Here is a 23,294-nt window from a genome sequence, read left to right on the forward strand (position 1 = left end):
CAAGTTCTTCCCCTTTTCCCTGGAATTTTCACTAGTGCAAACATTGATTCTACTTTGTTTTTTTCCCAGTTCTTCCCCCTTAGCAGAGGCAAACTCCAGTTTTACTCTGGTAAAATAAAATAAGAGCAGAAAAAAAGAGAAAAAGCACCTTTATTGGTCATATAAACTCAAAGGGATGCTCCCAAAGCAGTGAGCTGTGACCACTGAAGTGATACCACTTCATTCACCCACCTCAAAAGGAAAATGAAATAAATAGGCCCTGAATGTTGTCCAGTGTTTTGTAAAATGAGAAGTCCAAAGACTTGACATCAGCCCTGGTGGCTGGAACAGAACCCTCCAATCCTTTCCAGCATTCCTTTTTCCTTCCCTCTCCCTTTCTGTCCATTCTGTCTGCCCAAGGCAAAAAGAGAACAATCCAAATAGATGGGTATTGATAATGCCCATTTCCCAATTAATTTGTTGCAATCATGACAAAATCCCGTGTTGGGGAGCTCAGGTGTGTGAGGAGCAGGGATCATCCTCACTCTACCACCCATGGGTCCCTCACTCCCCCATTCCCAAGGCGAGAGCAGTGTCCCTCCTTGCCAGTGCAAGGCAGATTTTTGGAAAGGCATCTCTTTATTTTGTAGTGACAGCGATGAAAAGCCGCTGAAAGGCAGCCTCCAGTCACTTAACGGGGACATTAAAGCCACTGGAAGTGCTGATAGTCTGGTAGATTATGGAGAAGGGGAGCATGGCATGTTCAATGAAGATGGTTCATTTATTGGAGCTTATTCTGGATCTAAGGAGAAAGGATCAGTGGAAAGCACTGGGAGTTCTACGGCGACTTTTCCTCTGCACGCCTAAAACGATTGGTGTTTAATTGTGGTGTTCATCCTGGCTAGCTCCACAGTTACTCTTGTGCTGGGGAGCAGGGTGCCACTTGAGCCAGTCAGGAGAATCCTGACATCCAGGTAATAAAAAAACGAGTCACTGCCACTAAAAGATGATTTTTTTCCATCCTAATTTCTATGTGTTTTCTTCTCAATAAAATGGAGTAATTCTTTCTTTTCTACACGATGTGTTAGTCTGAGCAAACCAGAGTTTGCTCTGGTGGTACATCTGTGTCCTTGCCTGCTGCTCCAGGTGTTTCTTAGGCTTGGAATATGTTTCTCTGTGTAGTATTTTTGCCCTGTATGGGTGTTGTCACAGGTGTGTGTGTAAAATTCCCTCATGGCCTTGGTTATAACGGCACCAACAAAACCAGGTTACTCTGCAAAGCGACATAACAAGGAATATTACAATTTAAAATACCAGAGAAATATATTCTATATATTGTATAATTTTTTTTCCTAAAGAATTAAACCCCTTTGTGTATGATATTAAAAAAAAAATGTTTTAGTGGTTACAGCTGACTTCCATTACCAATATTTAGAAATGCAGCTTTACCCACAGGAGAGTGTGGGTGAAGCTGCTGCCCAGTAGCTGGCACTATTTCCTTAAATAAGTTAAGCTGCAGCTCTTTCCTGTGGCAAGGCAAAACAGGGTTCCCATCCACCATCACTCGAAAGATTTTTAATTTTTCCCAGCTGCAAGCTGCATTTCTAAGCAAACTCTTTGGTGTCTGTCTCATATCTGTATATTTGTGAGCTAGCCAACATTTCATGGAGACGTTGTACATATGATATTAATATTGACACAAGTCCAGAGCAGCCTGGTTTTATTTTGAACTGAGACATGTTGCTAGCATGGGTCTGTATAGCTGTGTAGGAATGAGTAGATTTGCTTCTCAATATGGATTTGGACCAGCAAAATTAGTTTTGAGGAGGAGTTGTGTGTATAGGAATCATCCAAACCTCTCACCTTTCAAGCAGCATCTAAACTAGACCTACCTGAATTTCAAGAGTTCATTTCTTTTCAACCTAATCACTGTTAAATAAACAAAAAGCAAAAGCAAAGAGAAAATATTATAATAGAGTTTGTTTTCCTATTTTGTTGACTGAATGCTGGTTTCAATCTGGTTCTTTGCCTCTCCAACACTAACTCAGCCGAGCTGTACAGCACATTTTTTTGGTCTTTTTGTATTGGAATCTCCTGAATCTCTTTTTAACAGCATTTGTATTTTTGAATCTGCTTGTTTGAGTAGAGCATCAACATGGCTTCATTTCTTCTGACACTCCCACTATAAAAGTTTTTCAGTAGTTCCTGCAGGGGAGGAATAGATCCTAAAAGTTGTTTGGCATCCTGATAGCAATTAGGCAAATATCCCCAAATGGCTCCCCCATGATTTCAGTGGAATAAAGAGAGGAAGCAAGAATTACTCACGTGGTTCTGAGTTTCCAGCAAGGGCTACAGTTAAGCCCAGGGAAATGCAGATTTTTCCCAGTGGAAGGGCTGTGGATCCCACACAGCTCCCCCAGGCTGGGGCTGCTCCTCAGAGCTTGGCAGTTTCTGGAAGCCTTTGGTGCTCAAGCTTCTGCTTATCTGTGCCTCTTTTTGGGGTTTTAATTAGAGCTTTTAAGGGCTTTTTATGTAACCTCTATTTAGGAAAAGCAAACCCCAAACAGCCACCCCAAAAGCCCCATTCAGACTATGAATATAAAACAGTGAGTGGAAATCTGCCCTCAATCAAAAATTATCCCATCCCATAGCAGTGACCCACATTATTCACTTTTTATTACTTACAAAGTCCTATTTTCTGTACTTCACTCAATCGAAACACTGAAAAGGTCCAAAAGTCTTTTAGGTATTTTTTGGGGAAAAAAAAGTAATTTTCCAAAGAAGGGAGTTAGAGAATTAGAATTAGAGAAATGTGAAAATTGGCATCTCATCAACAGAGACATTTCCCAGCAGCATCTTTATCTGCTGACTCGTGTCTGCTGCAGCCCAAGCCAGATAAAATCTAAGAACTGATTAGGCTTGTGACAACTTACTGCTTGCTTTGGGCTGCTTTTAATGTGTTTCCTTTGGGAATCATCTGCAGGGATCAAAGCTCTTTGAAAATTAGGGAATAAAATGGGGGTGGGCTCCCCTAAATCCTCACTTTGGGCTGGAGGGGCTGTGCCTGAACACACCCATCACGTTTTCCTGTGGAGCACTGCAGATAAACCAGACCCCTCATCCCAGAAAATGCCTCTGTTAAACAATATTCAATTCCTTTGTTCAATTTCAGACCATATTAGTGAGTGTCAAATGATCCAATAATGGATATAAATCCCCCGTGCAGCTCCTGCTCTGTCGCTGCTAAGAGGTGTTTGTGATGTGCTGCTTTTGTCCACTCAGATTTTAATTCACAGCCTTAAATCTTTGTGTTGGTGTTCCACGATGCCTCAGGACCTAAAAATCAAACAGGGAGGAAAAGATGTGCAATGGAACCTGGATTTTTGAACACGGGTTTTGAGGAAGATGCCCAGTGAATATTTAACAAGAGGCTTAAACTCCCAGGAAATCTCACTCACCTGAGCTGTTTCCTCTTCCCCAGTCACTTATTTTCCTTTTTCTTCTGCACTGTGATTTTTTCTGCTGTGAAGGTACCCTGGAAAGTGCAGGTTAGTGATAGTTTTTTAGAGAATTTTGTTTTCAAAATTAAATTAACAGAGCAAGCTGAGGTTTTCCTGGGGAGTTTTTTGTCATTGCAGGGAGCTGGGCTGTGTTTTTGTCTTGATCTGTGCTGGGTGAGAGGAAATGTGACCATGTAGCTCAGAAAAAGAGTCACCAACTGCTCTGCAGTTACAGAACTTCCTGAGTTGGAAGGGATCCACAAGGTCATCACAATCCAGCTTCTGACCCTGCACAGGACAGCCCCAAAAATCGCACCCTATTCTGAAATAGTGCATTGAGCATTAAATCTTTGCATTGGTTTGTTTGGGACTTTTTGGATTTTTTTTTTTTATTTTTTTTTTCTTTCTCTGGCCAGGAGTGTTTATTAAAATCAGCTCCTGGAAATCCGTGGGGATTCCATTAATTAACACCTAGCAGGGAATTCCAGCCTGCCTGCTGGGAGGAGGGAGTCCAGCCATGGGAGCAGAACAGGGAATTAGGAATTATCCCATCCCAGGCTGTGGTTGGGTCCCTTTGGTTCTGACACATTTTGCCTCAGAAGAAGTGTGAGAGGGGAAATGGCACTTTCAGACTTGATATCCAAGGCAAGCCAGGATGTAATTCCACCCATCAGGGAGGAGGCATTTCCCTGGCCCCACAGATCCAGGTTGGGGGATTTAAGAAGCCTCTGGAAGAAGAGAGAGAGGGCTCTTGCTGAAAAAGTTGTGCAGTTTTGATTGTGCATAACATTAAACAAATAAAATCAACTCTTCTTCAATAATGGGAAGAAAACCCCTCTCTCCTTTCTTCCAAGGAAGCTGTTTGGATTCCCAGAGCAGAATAATACTGATAATTTTTCTCTTATTTATATATATATATACACACATACACACACACACACACACACACACACACACACAAACACATGCATATATATATATATACATACAGCTATATAAAAATTTAATAGCATTATCAAGAATTTGCAGGAACAGGCCCAGCTTCCCTCTCTATCAAAATTAGGGGATCCAATCTCCAGAAACCCTCATGGCTCTGCACTCCAGCATGATAAAAGTACAGCACTGGGCATCAAAGCCCTGCTGGGGCTGGATTTTTAGGAAGAGCAGAATTAGGAATCAAATCAGAAAATTTACTTCTCCCCTCTGGATAAAATTGTGTGTTCATGTATAAAAAACTTTAAAAACATTTGTTGTAAGTCACATCTTAGATGGATCTGATTAGCAAATCATTTAATGATTGATATTTGTTCTGCTGTGTTGATGTTACACAAATTCCAGTGAGTAGCTCTTTTCCTGGGAACTGCTTCCATTGGCTAAATGGCTTCAATCCAGTGCACGAGAGGTTTTCATCAAAGTTTTCAGGCCAATATTATTTTTGACATGAAAACAAATAGTAGCACAATCTTTCTATATATATATATTAAAAAAAAAAAAAGGTGGGATTTTTAAGCAGTGATTCCACATTTTTTAAAGAAAAGTTAGAATAAAATTCACTACTCCTTGAGCTTTCGAGAGGAAACCTCAGCATCGTTTTTCATAGCCAAGATTTTGCAGATGAGAAGTGTATTTAGGTTATTTTGCTTACCTGTAAGAACAGATAGACAGAAAGGGAATTCTTCATGCAGAATTCCCTTTGTTTGCCAATGGATCACACCCTCAGCTGCATCTCTGTCAGTGTTTATGACAAAAAATAAAGGTACAAACCACGCTGGAGTAGCAGGACATGTTTACATTGCAGCTCTGGATCTCTCCTGTCAAATCTCAAGCGATCTGCACTGATTTGTTCTGTTTTCAGGCAGGAGCCCCTCGGGGGGTTTGAGCCAAAGCATTCTGTCTGTTCATTTTTTTTATTATTATGGTTCTGACTTTAAACAAGAGACTTTGTAATTTCATGAGAAAAAGATCAAAGCAAATGTGGTGTCACCATCACAATGTTACTTTTTTGGGAGCTAAATGTTAGTGTGCATTGATTAAAGTTTAGAGAAACGTGTTGTACTGTAGTTGCTGTTTGTACCACGCAGATGTGCACGTACGGTTTGAAAAGATATTTTCATTTTACATGAAATACAACTTTGCTAATAAAAGTTTGACTTGATGTAATCTTCAAAAGCCTTGGCTGCAATCAGCAAGTTTCTTTTATTTGATTTGGGGGTTTTGTTTGATTCTTTTCTTACTTGACACTGTTTATTTGCTGGGAATCTGATTTAACTGTGGCTCACAGCCCTCTCTAGGTTGTGATGTGTTTTGGTTTTTTTGTTTCACACCAAGGTTTAGCTGCCCTTGGCTTTCACAGGGATTTTTGGACACCATGGATCATCAGCCCTGTAGATATGACACCAAAGCAGGATGGACCTGACCTGCAAACAGCCTGAATTTAATTCCTCATTGATTCCACGAGATCCTCTCCTGGGCCAAACTATCACCCTGTATATTGTTAGCATCTCTCACAGGCTTTACTCACCCTGCTAGCAGCACAAAATCTCCCAGCACTCAGACTTTCTACTCCTCTTCACTAAAGATCACCAGAATATTGGTAATTTATCAATATCCAGCTCATACAAACCCAATAATACCTTTTTTGGTTGTTTTTATGTTAGGGAAAACTACACTTGTGCTTCAAGTCTGAAATCTATATGGATTCATTTTATAGGAATTTAGCAAATGGGCTTTGTTTTCCAAGGAAAATACCTTGGTTCTTTCATTACTCCCTTCCTTCTCCCCATCACCAGTGCTCTGTTCTAGGATTAATTCTACTCTGTCTGCCCATGGGAAGGTTCTGCAGGTGAACATAAATTCACCCTCCTGATTCCTGGAATCCAAACTGAGGACCCAATAAAAGATAGCAGACAAACCTGTGGCAGCTGATATTGCTGAAAAATCCATTTTTAATGTATTTAGCCGGAATGTGAAAGATCTGGTTGATACTTAGCATCACCCTCAATGCTGATGTGGCTTCTGTGCTCTTCTGAGTGTATTTCATTGAAATATTCTGTGCTATTCTGAGTGTAATTCACTGTATTTCAGTGAAAGAAATTATCCTTTTTTTTTTTTTTTCCACATGTTTTTAGCTGCTTCACTTCAGCAGGAAGGCTTCAGGACTTTTTTAATGCATTCTTCACCTGCAAGTACTGAATAACCTCAGTGGGAATGTAGGCCTGTGCTAACAGGCATTCACCTTTCAGGGAGGCATCAAGGGCATCCCAAGAAAGTTTTATTATAATTCATATCCTGGAATAATGAGATTTACACTTTTCCCAGTAGCATAATGGCGAGGAGAAAGTCCTACAATCATGTGCTTCACTGGAGTGCGAATAAAGGTGCTGCTGCCACCAGCAGGTGTGTGGGAGCAGATGTCACAGAAGTTTAAGGATAAAATATGGGATAAAATTCAATTTATACGAAACATGCATTTTAAAAATATGCCTTTGCTATTTAAAATGAGAGTGAAGTAACAACTCCCATGAGTGCAGGAGCTCTGGTTAATTATGTATCATTTTGAAAAGATTTGATGTTTTGCTCCTGGGACAAAGTTGTCATTATTAGACCTAGTTTGGGGGCAGAGCATTCCTTCTAATGCTCAAACATTTCACTCTGTTCCTCAGTCTCACAAGGAAATGTCATCATTTTTCCACTTCAGCATCTGTTCATCAGCTGGGAGCACAGAGGAGTCCCCCAGGGAAACACCAGCGTTTCACTCTGCTGAAATGTCTGAGCTCTGCACATTTCCAAGCCTCATTTAACAAGACCTGGGTGTTGTTTTCACCATGCTTGAAGCCCACATGATGTGGCTAAACCCACCCAGGAGAGATGCTCCACCCCATGCCCTGGATGTAGAAATGGGCATTTCTGTACAAAAAACACCATTCTTTGCATTTCAGGTTTTACTTTTTCTGTAGAGTTTGTATTTTTATGCTTCATATCCCTCCCAGCCTGGGGTTGCAGCATGTTCTTCATCATTTGTTTGGAACATTGGGGCAGGAATATCTCAAACCAGAAAATAGGCAGCAGTACCCTGAGTTTGGGTGGGTTGTTTGGGTTTTTTTTGCTTTTACTACCTAGTTTTGTTTGGGAGTCCCAAAACTTGTTTGCAGTAGTTTTATTGACTTAAAACTCTAAAAATGGATGGTTTTGGTGGATGTGCTTCACCTGGGATGGGGGTGAGAAACAGGGATGTGAGGAGGAGTGAGAGCAAGGGGCACCTGTGGCTGGCACAGGAGCAGAACTGGGTCATTCCTAATTGCTCCTCCTGCAGGAAGTGAGGTACAGGAAGAACCTCTTTGCTAATTATCCTGGTGGCAAATCAGCTTTTCCTTCCAGTTTGGGATGGAATTACCTTTGTGGCTGAGAAGTGACTTTTCCCAGCTTTGGAATGGGGAAACTGCATTGGTGTTGCAGCTCCTTGTGTGGGAACAGGAGCAGAGGCTGTGGCTCCCACAGCTTTCCTGGGATGGAGCTGGAGCTGCTGGAACCCTATGGAAAGACGGAGCAGGTGAGAATAACAGCAGTGGGAACAAGGGTATGGTGCTGCTTTACCTGGAAAAGGATGTCTGTGAAAAATAAATATACAAAAAGGTGACAGTCACCAGGCTATACTCACCACCTCGGTGTGTCAGAAAAAAACTCTCAGAGGAGGTTTTGCTGATGAGGCTGGCCCTTGAAGCTTTGAGGGTTGTCAACCACCCCCAGAGAAATCCCCCAGAAAATTGGCTTTTTTCTCTCAGGGAACTGGAACAGTGACTGTGACTTGAAATCCAGAGAAGATCCAATGGAGACACTTTCAAAAGGCTCAATAAAGCCTCAAGGTCAGGCCCCACATTGGGCGCCAATTAAAAAATGCAGGTGTTGGAGTAGCAGTTGCTGCTGCCTAAAATCTGTGCCCCCCACAAATGTCAGAAGACCGTGCTGAGGAGATCTGGAGGGCTATGATCCCTCCCAGTGTGGTTTGCTGACCCAGGGCTGTTTTTTCCCATTTTTCCCCTGGCTGGATGATGTGGCTGCTCTGCTGTCTTTCTTCTGGAATGTTTTAAGTTTGTTTGTCCCCAAAACAGCCAGGCTGCCTCTCCTGCACAAGCTTGGTTGTTTTCTTCCCCCTCCTGACTCTTACCAGGAATTATCTGTGTTATTCCCTCAACTCCTCCATTCCTGGGCTTGGAAAAGTTCCAGCCTGTTTTGTGTCTGTGCTGTGTTCAGACTGCTTCTTCCCCATGCATTTTTCTAATCACCTGTAACCTCCCTCATCTCTTTGGGCAGTTGTATTTCATTGACAGCTGCACCTGGGATTTTGAATTTAGCATGGATGGAGGTATCTGAGCTTCCAGCCTTTTTGGTACTTCAAAAAAAAAATCAGTTGTTTTTTTTTTTTAAGAACACAAGAGTTTGTCCAAATAAATTCCCATTTGCTCCTCAGGGTGATGAAGAGAAGATCTGGCAGGAGTTCAGGCCCTCCCCAGTGTGTTACTGCTGTGGGACCTGCCTGAGCCTGGTCCTGGGGTGGGATTTAACCTGGGAATTGCTGGCACTGCTCCCTCCTGTGCATCTCTGTAGGGAGCTGGAAACATAAGCCTGCTGCTATTTTGAAATGAGTTCTTTGTATGATTATTTATTAAATAATGAAAAGCATTAATGCAGTTTCTAATAAAAATCACCTTGCTATGTGTAAGCCTTTATGACTAAAGGCAGTCAACGTTCCGAGCATTTATTTTCCTCTAAGTGGCAATTTATATGAAACATGCATTAAAAAAATATTCCTGGACTATTTAAAATGAGAGCAGAGTAACAACTTCCAGTGGTGCAGGAGCTCTGGTTAATTATTTATCATTTTGAAAAGTACATTTTCCAAGCTCAGCGTGGAGCCCAGAGGCCACTAAGTAAATAAATTTACATAAAATGCAGTGAAATCAGATCATTTGACACAGTAATTCACCTAATTTATAAAAAATTTTTGAGGAAAAAGAGTTGCTGCAGAGAGGGGTGTCAGCAGCGGGATATGGAAGTGGCAGTGACAAATTGAATGGGAATAGCTCTGGAATACTGAGGGGTGGGGGAACACCATGGAAGCTGCTAAAGCCACTCATTTTCATTGCTACCTCATCAGGATGAGTTGAGGAGGAAATTGTCTCCTGGAAGTATTTTCTTTGTTTTATTTCCCACAACCATTAGTTGTTGAGAACTTAAAACTTACTGATTGGTTTATTGGAAAATATTTACTGAAAACCCAAAAACTCTTCACATTCTTAGTGCATGTTTTATGACTCCAAGACTGCAAATTATTTCCTGTCCTAAGGCCTTTTAGCTGACAGGTTTTTGTCATTTTTCTGAGCGTGTTGTTTTCCTCTGCTGGGCTCAGTCACTCTCCTGCCAAGGTTTCACTCTCCCAGGGCAGCAGCATCTCCTTGCCTTTACCTGGATCCAACTTTTCTGAACTTCCCAGCTCCTGGAGTCCCAGAATGACAGAATTAAGAATAAGAGGAAGAATTTAAGTGTTGTGCTTTCAGATTATTTCAATAAGGAAGAAATATAAATTCAACCTACCTCAAGGAATAAAGGTCATCAAGTTTAGTCTAATTTATTGAGATTTTTACAGATTTTGCAGATCACACTTTTTAAAAAGAAATAGTTACAAAACCTCTTCCTTTTGACTACGTAATGCCATGGGGGAATGGAAGAACAACGTGCTAATTCTTTAAGTATTCAGGATTGTTATTCTCTCATTGACTCTGCCTTTCAAGATTGAGCATTTGAGTATTTGAAAAGCCCATATTTGGGCTGATTTTGGCAAACCTCATAAAAATATATGCTTCCCAGTCCTCTTCTGAGTTTAAATTTCTCCACACCCCTCCTTGCTGAATATTATTTTTTCTCTCACATCTGCCATTGAAGTTTGCAGTTAAGGAAATTTCCAACTCCATGGGCTCATCATCCACTTCTCAATTCCCCTTGTACCTGGAGCTTTGTGTCAGCCTGAGACAGAGCTGAACCCATTTCTTCTTGCAATCCAGATAATAACTGCAAAGAACGGATGGGTTTTGCTGCCATTGAAAATGCAGACTAATTCTTGCCATAATTATCAAGTCTTTAACTGGTAATTGCACACCATTCCCATCTATCTGCTGTCAGCTTTATTTCTGTAATTGACCTCGTGGTCCAGGAATTAGAGACAGCCTTTGATTATTGGTTCAATTAGTCTTAGAGCATCATGGGTTTTTCTTTCTTCTTTTTTTTAAGGTCTTTTAGCTCTCCAGCCCATCAAAGGAAGTATAAAAAATGTTACTAAATTTTTCTTACTTTTATCACTATTAGCACCTGCTGAGTCTCATTTTATTGTCTGTACAGATACATTGATGAGGAAGGACTGACTTTGTGCTTTTCTTGCTTTTAGCCTTTAGGGACATCTTTTTGGGGACAAGGAAATGGTTTTTCTGTGGGGGTGATGTTAAACTGCTACACCCCCTGTGCTCCCCACCTGATGTGTTTGTATGGAGTTTGAGAATTGCACCTAAGCTTGAGGGAAGTGGTGGGAGCAGCCCAAGTCATCTCTGAGAGTTGAGAGTCAACCTTCAGTCAATCCATTCATTAGGTTATTAAAATGTCGTAAGGAGACAGGCAATTCAGAATTCCCCCTCTCTAACTTCACCACTGCATCAGTTACCAAATAAATGGAATTTTTTTTCTTTTCCCCCGTACAAAACAACAAGCTTAGCTGCTTCCCTGAGACTATTCATTTTCACCACATCAGGAACTTATTAATTCTTGATGAGAATTCAAGCATTAATCAATTCTTGATTGAATTCTCCCCAGAGGGAAACAGGAGAAACTGGGCCAGTTTTGCCTTTTGGCTGCTTTGAGTTGTGTCTCTGAGTGAGCAGTGGGATAATCAGTCTGCTCCATATCAAACACATCTCCAGGGCAGATGGGGCACTCTGAAGACAATCTCCCTGTACAGGTGAGGAAAAAGGGGCCAGAGACCTTTTGCAAAAATGCTTTAAAACCTTAAGATAAAAATGATTTATAAATTTTGCTGATGTTTTCTCCCTCACGCCCGAAAAAACAAAATCCAAACATAAAATCTTATGAAAAATGTCAAAACATCCCAAGAAAATGTTGTTCCTGTTAATTGCAAAAGAGTCATGGAGATCTCAAGTGGTGGCAGTGCAATTCCAGAATGGTTTGGGTTGGAAAGGACCTTAAAGATCATCTCATTCCCACCCTGCCATGGGCAGGGACACTTCCCACTGTCCCAGGCTGCCCCAAGCCTCATCCAGCCTGGCCTTGGACACTTTCAGGGATCCAGGGACAGCCTCAAAAGCTCAAGGAGCCTCCTCAGTGTGTGGAACCCTTAAGGCCAATCTCCACTTCCAGCTGAGCCATTCCCCCATGGTCCAACTCTGGAGCCCTTGGCAGCAGAGCAGCCACCAGCTGCTCCCTGAGCTCAGGCAGTGAGGATGGACTTGTGCTGCTCAGCTTCTTCCTCCCTTCCTTCTTCAGGCTGCTGAAGCTGAAGATTATTTCATTTTTTCCTTCCACCATTGGAAGCCAACCTTCTGTTGGCTGGTGCTGGGAGCAGAGCCCTTCCTGGTGTGACCCCGCTCCCTGACTGACTGCAGGGTGGGAGGGATGCAGGAATTCTCCTCCCAGACCCAAAGGAAAGGTTTGAGGAACCACTGAGGGAGCTGGGGGTGCTCAGGCTGGAGAAAAGGAGACTCAGATGTGACCTCAGCACTCCCCACAGCTCCTGAAATTGGCTGTGCTCAGCTGGGGCTGGGCTCTCTGTCCAGGCAGCACTGACAGAACCAGAGCCTCAAGCTGCTCCAAGGGAAATTTAGATTGGATATTAGGAAAAGGTTTTTTACAGAAGGGGTGATAAAGCTCTGGAATGGCTGCCTGGGGAGGTGGTGGAGTCACCATCCCTGGGTGTGTTTAACAAATCCTGGATGTGGCTCTGGGTGCCAGGGTTGAGTTGAGGGGTTGGACTCAATGATCCTGGAGGTCTCTTCCATCCTGGCCATTCTGTGGATTCAGGTTCTGGAGGGATGGGACAAGGACTGAGGTTGGGTACTGCCTCTGGGTTTGAGAAGAGAGCTGAGCTAACACCAGATCCAGCTGCTGGGAGGGAACAGAACTGGAGCAGCTTTTCAGCTCCTTTACTCTGATTTTTGGGTGTCTGAATTGTGTAAGTGTGGTCCTGGCTGCCCTGGAAAAAGCAGAGGGAGTGGGATCAGCTTTCAGCTGGGTGCTGGAGTGTGGGTGAGGATCAGAGCTGGATGAGTGGGACCAGAGGGCTCTTGGTGGCCCAGGAGGGCACAGCTGCCCACAGCTCCATCCTGTCTGCTTTGGGGCTCAAAGTAATAGAATTCTCTGCTGTTATTTCAGCTTTTGCCATGCTGGGCATCACCAGCAGTGCCAGGTGACAACGATGATGGATTCTGTAGCGGGTAATGGCAATGCAGGCTCTGGTTTCAGCTGTGAATGCCTCTAGGGGATTAAAATGGGTAAAAAAAGAGAAATATTCAAATTTACTCTTCAAAGGCACTTCATACTCAGTATTAAAGAAAATCCCCTGGCAGCGATGGTGTACAATGGGATTGGGGGTTTATGGATTGCTGTCCTGCCTCCTAGGGAAAGAGAGAACCTCTATTTCAACCAGTCTCAGCTGGGCAGGAAGGGTAGAAAACAGCTTTAAAAGGTCAGGAGGGGAATAAGGGAGCACTTAAAAGAAGATGGCAGCAATGAAATGGAGATTTATCAATTCTAGTGACCTGTATAAACAGATGAAAGGAGTTGTAGCTGGTCACTTAAAACCATGTAAATTTAATTAAATTAGTATTGCTTGCAGGAAAGAAGAGAGTATTGAATATAACAATTAGTGGCTCTTTGTGCCCTTTTGGGAGCAGCAAGTAGGAAGCAGGCCCAGGAAAATGGAACAGAGAGCAGCCTGTCAGTCCCAGGCAATTAATACAAATGAACCATCAGCATTCCAGGTCAGCTTTCTGCTAGCTGGAATCCAGGGTGGGGCACTTGGCCATGGCTGGTAGGAAACAAACCCCACAGGATGGTCTTCCCTTTTTGCAGGGTGGAAGGAGATGGTCTTTGTGGGAATTTTTGGGAAGCCATCACAGACGGTCTGGAGCAGCTGGTGGGAGACTGCCCAGAGTGTTTCCTAAAAATTGTGGCTGATATTTCCCTAATTCAAGGTGCATTCCATCCAGCAGGATGGAGCTCTAGATTGGATTCCATCTCCACAGCAAGAGAGCAATTGAGCAATGCATGGAAAATTAATGGCTGTTCACTCTGATTATGCCTGTCTTATGCTAACAGGGAAAAAAAAAAATCTCTATTTACTGTTCTTCAAAAGATCCAATTTCACATTGAGGAAAACAATCAAAGTGCCCTGATTCCTCCACCCTCCTCATGTCCCTGGAAAAATACTCTGTAAATGGCAAGTGGGGTGATCGGGAGCCCATGGCAGGGAATGGAAGTGAGGAGCTGGATAAGACTGAGAACGGAGAACATGAGAAAAATGTATGAGCAGTGAGTTTAAACTTATTAAATAATGTTCTTTAAGTGTGATAGGAGTGAACCAAAGTGCACCGGCCCATTTTCAGGAGGACCCAGGCCTGCTGTGCCTCTGTCCTGTCCCTGGGAGGGAGGAAAGTGATGTTGCTGCCTCACAGGATGGAATAATTTATCTCCCAGCAGTGATAAAGAGGCAGTTAAACAGCAGCTCCTCTCACCAGACTCTGTTAAATCAGTAAGTCTGCCTAACTGGCACCTACAATTTTTAAGAGCCATCTGAGCTACTCTTTGGATCGTTAATGTTTATTTTTAATAAGTCCTGGCTCGCAGGGGAAGTTCCAATGGCTGGAAGAAAGCTGGTGCTCTGCCATTATTTAAAGAGGGTAAATGGGCTGACCTGAGTAATTACAAGGCTGTCAGATGAGCGTGCAATCAATATGTGTTTGATAGCACCAAATGTAAGGTCATCTATCCAGGAATAATGGATGGAGCTGGTGCAGGCAGGAGAGGAGATCTTATCCTGAGGAGCAGCATGGGGCAACAGGAGAATGCTGAGCAGGGCTGGGGAGAACCCCTCACTCTGGCACAGGGAACTCCTTGAGGGGATGCTGCTGCTGCCCTGCTTTTGTGTCTGCAATTCACAAGGACAGGTGGAAATTCAGGGGAAATTCACCAGAATGATGAAAGGTTTTGCAGTCCACCATACAAAACTGGAGTCTGCTTAAGACACGGAGGAAAGGTTTTATTCATTTTATTTTCTCTTCAAAAGCTCATGAGCTTCATGGTTCTAAAGCAATCATCAAAGCTTTGTGCTGTTTCTATATTTTTCCAAATCAATTTCTTATTTAATTGACAAAATTAGCAACAAGAATATCTGCCGTGTTCTTCCCCTTTATTGGATCTTCTGAATGAAATTGTGGTTGGATTTTGGGGGCTTGAATTGTGTCTTACCAATACACTTCACACCTTAATGTTGGGTTTATAAATTGTTTGTGTTTCAAAGAGACTGCCAATACCTTTATGGGGAAAAAAAAAAAAGACATTAAAATTCTATAGTCCAGTAGGAGCTGAAAGGGCTTCTGGAGGCTGCAGAGCAGCTGGATCTTCTTGGGTACTCCCACCCTTATTTCCCACCAGGAGTTAAGGAAATGTGGAAATAAATGGTGTGGTGGGAAGAAAGCTGTTTTTGACCAATTTCCCTGTTAAAACCCTATATTTTTAAAGTATAGTTTGACTTTGTATTTAAGATCTGATTTTCAGGGTTTAAATGACAATTTCTGTTTGGCATTTAAATCCATCTTTTAGAAAAAGAAGCCTAAATGAAGTCCATCAAATCATTCACTGGGGGAAAACTCCAGGCTGCAATGTTTGCAGTCCATTTTCCCATTTTCCCCCAGGTTAAGATTTTAACCTTTCATTTCATTCCTCAGCAGCTGAAATTTGATATTGATATTTCTCACAAATTAGGCGTATATTTATTTCCTACACCTAGCTAGGAGTAAAAACCACTCTGTGAGGTGGAGGTCCTTGGGAGCAGCAGAAAGTCAGGTTGGAATGTGGATCTCTGAAAGAGGGAATGGCTCCTAAAGGCTTTGCCAAACCCTTTCCTTTGCTGTGCTGGGTTTGCATCTGCCGCAGCATCCAGAACATGCTGGCTTCCAAAAATTCACTTTGTCAGACTCTCCTTTGACTCTTTCTTTCCCTTCCTTCCAAATTCCATTTTTCTCCCTCTCCGGGGAAATTATACTTTGAAGTTTCCTCACTTTATTCATAGTATTTGTTGGGTTCCTTGAATTTCCTTCAAGTGGGAAAATTCCCTGAGGAGGGTTCCAAGGACTGGGAGTCTGGTTTGGCTCCTCCTCCTGCCTGGTAAATCAATTTCTTCTAATTTCAAGTTAATCAGCCTGATTATCAATATTTCACCAGCAAGTAAATGGAATTCTATTGACTTGGGTGGAGCCAAGTCAGATTTCTAAATTAATTTTTAATCCACAGGATCCAACTCAATGGGATACAACTGGCAGGATAATATCACTTTTTAATCCAAAGCCATTATCAAACACCTTTGTTCTTTTTCTGACTTCTCACCACCCTACAAATCTTATTTTAATGTTTTTCTTAGTGTGCTCTGTAGCTCTTTAGTGTTGAAATTAAGAAAACAAGCATTCTTTTAATTATCTAACAGTGGTTGGTTTGTTGGCTTTGTTTTTTAATGAGTGTTTCTTTGTTCTTAACATTAAAGAAACCTCTGCCAAAAGTCAGCTCTTTTGCAACTACAGCATTTCCCAATGACACCAGCAACATTCAGGGTTATTTTTGGAGACAATTTTGTCAAATAATGGTCACTTGGGGTTACTGTGGACAAAAGAAATATTCACTGATCAGCTGACAGATTGTCCTCAGTTTCCAAGTCCTAAAAAAGAGAAAATGTATTCTTTAACTCTTAATATTTCCAAATGTGATTTCCACAACTGGGCAAACATGGGATCAGTGAGCACACATCCCACTTTTTGTGAAACATAAAGAAAGCACATTTTATGGGGTTTCTAGTGAAGTCTTTGTTATTGTAATATGTCCATATTTTGAGCGTTGTCAGGTTGGTTTTTGTTTGTGCTATAATACATTAGCTGGCAAATGGCTGTGAATTCCAAGGAGCTGTAATTTTATATAAAGAATTCTGGTTCCCACTTGAGTGACTTAGGAGGAAATTATCAGGAACTTGATATGGAACTTTGATCATGCAACCTGTTTTAGTTTTGTTTGTTTGTTTGGGGTTCTTTCATCCTTAGGGAGAATTACAACCCAGAGAAATGAATAAAATATAATTATTTCACAGGGTGCATTGATCATCAGGAAGGGATTTCTAAGGAATGTCAGTCCTGCAGGATCTCTGTGGTGTCTGGTGTAACTGTGACATTTTAGAGCTATAAATTGGAGAACAGGAGTGAGGATTGTCTGTGTCCTGGCCATCAGCAGCATGTCCCACCACGGCTCCTCTGCTCCTTGCTGGGATGGGCTGGGGGTTTCTGCTGTGCTGGAATGATCAAACTCATGATCTACTTCAGCCAGGAAAAAGCAGAGAAAGAAATGTGGCATTAAAAAGAGACAGAGCAAAGACTCCCTGGGCTGGGATGCTGCTGATCAAAGCTCACCCGGGGACGTGAGCTCAGCTCAAAGGCTCCAGCCACAGCTCTCATTTATCCATGAATATATTCCTTCTGTTTCCTTCTCTACTAGTTATTATTTCTGCTGTCTGTTTTCCCTAGGAGATGGTCATTATTTCATGGTGGTCATTATTTCACGGTGGTCATTATTTCATGGTCCTGCTCCAGTCATTTTCAATTGATGGCATTGTTCCATGTTCTTCACAGAAGAATTCCAGTGGGATCTCTGTCCTGCAATTCCTGTTTGTGGCCAACACAACAGCAGCGAGGGGGAAGGTGTGAAGGCAGCTTTGGTTTGTTTGGTTTCAGTCCAGTCACTTCCCCAAGTTGTGTTCTCCAGCATCCCCTGGATGCTGTGGCACAGATAAAATAATGACACCACCTGAATTTTGGGGTGTTTCACCTCTGTGGTCTGAGAGGATTTGCAGCCCAGGACACAGATTCCCAATCCATGCTGCTATACAAATTAGGGTTTTTTTTGGAGAGCCTTTTCCTGCTTGCCCTGGAGGCTGAAGATTTTGGTCGTTTTTTCTGCTGCCTGTGTGTGGTTGGATAGATCCTGCTGTCTCCTGGGTGGTGATACACTGGAAGCTGATCAAAAACCAGTTTGGATCATCCCAACTTTCTAAAATGCCTCATGCAGAGACAATATCTTTCCAGTAATATCTTCAGAACAACTCTTGAGTCTTTGCATGATGCAGAGGTGTCACCACGAGGCTCAGCAATAATCTTAATATGGATTTAGAACCCCCAGATGCCAGGCAGAGAGAAGTACCAGTTATGTGTTGCCAGCTCCTTGTTTCCAAGAGTTAACTGAGACCTGTGAAAGGAAATATTATTGATTAGCTTTCAGGGTAAAAAATTAGCTATGTTTGCCCAGATGTGTTCAGCATCATTGTATATTGACTAAATGTATGAAAGATAGATAAGATACAACCGTGATAGGCACATCTTGTCTGAAGCAATGGCCTGCATTAACTTGATTATTAAAGTGAACATATTAACACTGAGTCGTGCAGCCCCTCTGCCTCCCTGTGTGAGCAGCAGCATTTCAATCTTGTATTCACTGAGCTCTAATTCCAGTTTTCCAATGATGTAACCTTTGGGATAATATTTTCCATGCTCTTTTGAGAGTCAGGGAAAGCGAGGAGGAATGAAACCACCACCCTGAGCAATTTGGACTAAGTGTGAGGAAAACCTGTTTCCTTCACATTAATAATTAAGTTTATTTTCACTATTGGTTTGATAAATGGGAAAATCACTTCATTTTCCAGATAACTTGATTGATCTGCTATTTGCAAGGTGCTGCTTGAGATCCAAAAATGAACATTTAAGCAGCAGGGATGTTGTCACTGGAAGAAAAACAAGGATGTTCTCACCTTGTGGTTGGATTTGCTGTGCTGCACTGAGGCTGCCTGGGCCAGCTCCATTTATTCCAGACTTTGTGAGGAATTTGGCTAGTTGATGTGATGTATTAAGGGGCAAAGAAGATGAAATGCTTTAATCATAATTGCCTGTTCAAGAGCCAAACTTCAAGGCAAGGATTTAATATCTTTAAGTGCAAGAGATAATAATAATGGCAAAAGTTACATTGTAAGGAGTAATTTCAGTTTCTAAAATAAGTCTCTGGAATAATACTCAACCAAGTAATTTGTGTAGCTACATAAATATTCCCTGTGTTCCTTAAAGCAGCTTTTTTTTTTTTCTTCAAGTCTGCAAATTACCCTTTTATGAGATGCTGTACAAACTAACTACTGTATCTATTCAAAGTATGATAATATCTCCTTGCCTTTGAATGAAATATTTGGCCCTTGAGGATATGCCAGTAGCTCTCCTCACAAAATACCTGGAAATTGAATAAGATCTGCAGCTTTATTATGTACACATAATACTGGAACCAGTGGGATTCTATGTAGTAACCTTATTTACAGAACCAGGAGATGTATTTGCAGAATATACTTTAGGCTGGGAGTGCTCAGTAACACCTTTATACCATCCTTTCCTTATGTGGATTGATCTCAGAGAAATGCCAAAGGTCTTACATCAGAAAGAGGACAAGAGTCCCCAGTACAATCTGAGTATTTAAAGTGCATATTTCAGAGTGGCAGGAATAATATCTTTACCTGACAGAATAATAATGAATCAGTTTATAAGTCCTTTTGGTTCCAAATGCAAAGATCTTGTAAGAAAATGCAGCTTTTCTCCTGTCCACAGAGACTCTTCTTTTGAAACTGGAATAGGACCATGAATTCTCAGGTATCAGAGTGATTCCATTAGTGACCTCATACTTTAAATACTTTAATTGAACAGTGAAATTGGTGAAAATACTTTCATTTCTTCCAGAAGTGGACTCCCTTCCCTCTGGAAGCAGGACTTGCTTTGGTGAAGAAGCTTTTCCCCCAAATATGTGCAATTTCCCAACATGAACTCCACTTCCTTTGGGAGAAAGGAGGAGAAAAAAAACCCTACCTCTCCAAATAAGAAAAGGGCCCATGTCTGGAAATTGTGAGTTCCAAACTCTTATTTTTTTGGAAGAAGCTGGGAAAATGCAGAAACATTATCTGTTCAGAAGTGTGCACCTCAGCTGCTCTGTGGGAATGAAATCCTTCTTGACCAAAACGTGGACACGTTAGAGCTTTGCAAAGCACTGTTGTGGTTTTAGCCATGATGCCAAAGGCCTTTACAGAAACTTCTGAGAAGTCAAAATACAGGAAAACCAGCTTTATCTGAGCTGAAGGAAAACAGAGGTTTCCAAACTCTTTTTTTCCCCCAATCCCCTTAGCAGTTCCTTCACAGATAAATAATTCCATTACATTGCTGTTTGGAACATGCAAGCATGATCACTTTGGTGGCTTTAGCCATTCTGTTTTTCTTTACTAAGCTGTTCTTCACAGGCCTTGGAACAGGATCCATGTCCAATCAAACTGATCAGCATTTTTGAGCATGACTTTTCAATCACAGCGTGATGTTCAGTCATTTAATGTAACTTTATACAACAAAGCTGCTTGGATTATTCCCTAAAGATTATCTGCAGGATCTTCAGGAGCACTTTGGATAGCTCAGAAGTTTCAGCTCTCTCTATATTTTTTTCATTACTTTCCTGCTGTTCCTGTAATTTTTCCAAAATGTCAGTGTTGGGTACAGTAACAGAAGAGTTGGCAGTTTCCTTCACTGAGACAGCAATGCTGTCTAAGGTGAAATGAAAATAGACTTCACTTATTTGTGGAATTAATTATTAAAATGTGCTCAGCAATCACTCACATCAACTCCCTGTGCTTGCAGGGCTGTTTCTCCCCTTGTGCAAATACCACCAAAACAAAGAGAGGTGGTGCTGGGTTGCTCTGCAGTAGTGATGGCCAAACCTCCTCCTGCCTCTTGTATTATTTAAAATGTGCCTTTCATCAGTAATTCAGTGAAGTGCATTTGGTGGGACAAAGTAAACCCTGATTCATTTGCATCAGCATCTAAACCAGGACATATCAGTCTAAAAAAAACAATAGTTTTTGAGTATAAGTTTAATTTGGTTCTTTCTAGTTGTAAGTTTCTGCATTAGGCTCAGCTAATTTGGTTGTATTTTGGGTTTAGGCCTGATTGGGTTTCTGGTTCTCCATCTGCATGGCTGAGGTGATTTAGGAGGAGCCCTGTGGAATCATCAGGGAGTGCCTCCGTGAGTCATGGAATGGTTTGGGATGGAAGAGACCTTAAATCCCACCCCTGCCATGGCAGGGACACCTCCCACCATCCCAGGCTGCTCCAGCCCCAGTGTCCAACCTTGGGCACTGCCAGGGATCCAGGGGCAGCCGCAGATGTTCTGGTACCCTGTGCCACCCTCCCAGGGAAGGATTTATTCCCAATATCCCATCCAGCCCTGCCCTCTGGCAGTTTAAACCCATTCCCTGTCCCTCATCCCCTGTCATTTGTCTCTCTCCATGTTTCCTGCAGCCCCTTCAGGTTCTGGAAATCCACCCTGAGCTCCCCACAAAGCTTCTCCTGCCCAGGTGAACAATCCCAGCTGTGCCAGCCTTTCCTGCCAGCAGAGCTGCTCCATCCTCTGATCCCCTGGAGCCTCCTCTGGGCTCCTCCAGCAGCTCCAGCTCCTCCCTGGGCTGGGCAGGGCTGGGGCAGCTCTGCAGGTGGGGCTCACCTGAGAGGGACAGAATTCCCTTTTTTCCTGCAGGGACCAGCCCAGGGCATGGGGGGTTCTGGGGTTGGCACACACAGCTGGGACATGAAGTTGACAGAAGAAACCTCAGCAGAGTTTCCTGAGATTCAGCCTCATTGAGAAACCCTGGAATAAATTTTGCCAGAATCTCTCAGAAATCAGATCTCCCTCACCCTTTGGCTTCATTTAACAACAAGCATCTGTGTATAAGCACAGCCTAAAATTGAGGAAAAATTGAGGAATTTGGGAGTGGATGTGAAGCAGGACATTTATGAAGCTCTGTGAAGGAGCAAGGTTAAAGGTCTGAAGTTGTGTTTTGTGGGGGTTTTTTGCCTTTTTTTTTTTTTTTTCCCAAAAGAGATGATCTTTGAAATCTTTCCCATCAGTTCTCTCCCCATTCCAATTTCAGCTTTATGCCACCCCTCACTGTGCACGTCTTGGCAGGAAACTTGCCCATCTTGCAGAGCCTTGCGTGAATAATTCATGGCAGTGTCATGCTGATTCTCAAAAGGCTGGAATATTTCTTTGGAGGAAATGTTTAATAAGATTCTTCCAAACAACACAAACTATGGCTTTATATGAATTTTATGGGGTAGTAGCTCTCAAAAAGTTTTGCACGATCAAGGATTTAATGAACTGAAACCCCAAACATATGGTAGCCCCTTCTACCTATTTGTTTCCTGGGTTGAAGCATGGAGATGAAGCGGCTTAATTGGAGTCAGAAACTTGAATTTGCCACATCTGAAGGCACAGAGAGAAGTTTTAAGAAGTAGGATACAGCTCTTATTTGGCTCCTTCTAATGACATCTTCATTTGGGTGATATTATATGACAATGATGGGATATGAAACAGATTTTACACTTATTTTTTTCCAAGCCAACAGCAAATACCACACAGCTCCTGCAAAAATACTGAAATTCTCTCAGCTGCACTGTGTCCCAGAAATTGTGTTCAACCAGGTGCAATTTAACCCAGTAGAGAGAGGAATTGGGCATTTGCAGTCTTTGGAAAGAAGGGTGAGTTCCACAACAAATTATGGATCTCTGGACCTTCCTGAGGCTGAGGGTTGTTTTGGTTGTTGGTATTTGCTTTTGAAGACAACTTTTAAGCAGGCCTTGGTGATCTAAGAGGCTGGTCTGAAATGGGAAATCCCTTGAAATATTTCAAAATTCTTGTTTTTGTCCTTTTTTCCCCAGGCTGTTTTATAATTATTCCAGTTTTTAGTGGGTGCTGCTTTGCCAGGAGGAAAAAAAAAACAAAACAGCAAAGCCTAAGAACAAGTCAGTGTAGTTAAAATACAACATCACATCAGTCTTGGTGTTTGTAGGAACATATTTAAGGGTGTATTTTGCAGCTAAAAATTGGGATAAATATTTGGTGTTGTTCTGAGGATGGGAGGCCAAAGAAATGTTTGAGAAGGGAAACTCAGAAGGGAAATATTGGTGGTATAGAATTAGTTCTCATTATTGAGATCTCCAGTTTAGGAAAGGATGGGGAGCCTTTTCTCCAAATTTTCTCCAGAGCTGTGCAGCCAACTGCCCAGGGAGCTGCAGAACCTCCATCCTTGGAGATTTTCACAATTTAATTAGAAAGAAGCTGCACTTCACTTAACCCAGCAGGAAGATTTTTAAATGGGGAAATTGTGACCTCCTGTAGTCCCTCCCAACCATGAATTCTGTGAGTCTGTGGGATTTTAATGGCAAGAGTCATTTAGGATTTCAGTGAGACTTTGCATGGAAGGGATCACGGACCCAGGAGTAGGGTAGAAATTAAATCTCCATGGATTTCAGTGGCAGGATTCCAGCAGAACTCCCTGGATCTCCAGCCTGGCTGTGCACATGTGCCTGGTCCCCACCTCCAGGATCCTATTTCCTGCTCAAACCCTGTGACTCAGACTCAAAAACCTGCACATTCATT

The 23,294-nt window shown here is 42.2% G+C and overlaps 1 protein-coding gene across 8 annotated transcripts in view; it reads left to right on the top strand.

Moving 5' to 3' along the window:
- CHL1 (cell adhesion molecule L1 like) overlaps positions 1-5,648 on the top strand; it is a 140,044-nt gene extending 134,396 nt beyond the window's left edge. For all 8 annotated transcript variants that reach the window (XM_077786188.1, XM_031505903.2, XM_077786189.1 and 5 more), the window contains one exon: positions 630-5,648. In XM_077786188.1, coding sequence (XP_077642314.1) covers positions 630-846 — 217 coding nt within the window. In that variant the 3' untranslated portion in view covers positions 847-5,648. The remainder of the gene's footprint in view (positions 1-629) is intronic.
- Positions 5,649-23,294: the final 17,646 nt, after the last annotated feature.

Source organism: Lonchura striata, chromosome 12 (genome assembly GCF_046129695.1).
Source record: "Lonchura striata isolate bLonStr1 chromosome 12, bLonStr1.mat, whole genome shotgun sequence".
In the NCBI taxonomy this organism is placed as follows: Eukaryota; Metazoa; Chordata; class Aves; order Passeriformes; family Estrildidae; genus Lonchura; species Lonchura striata.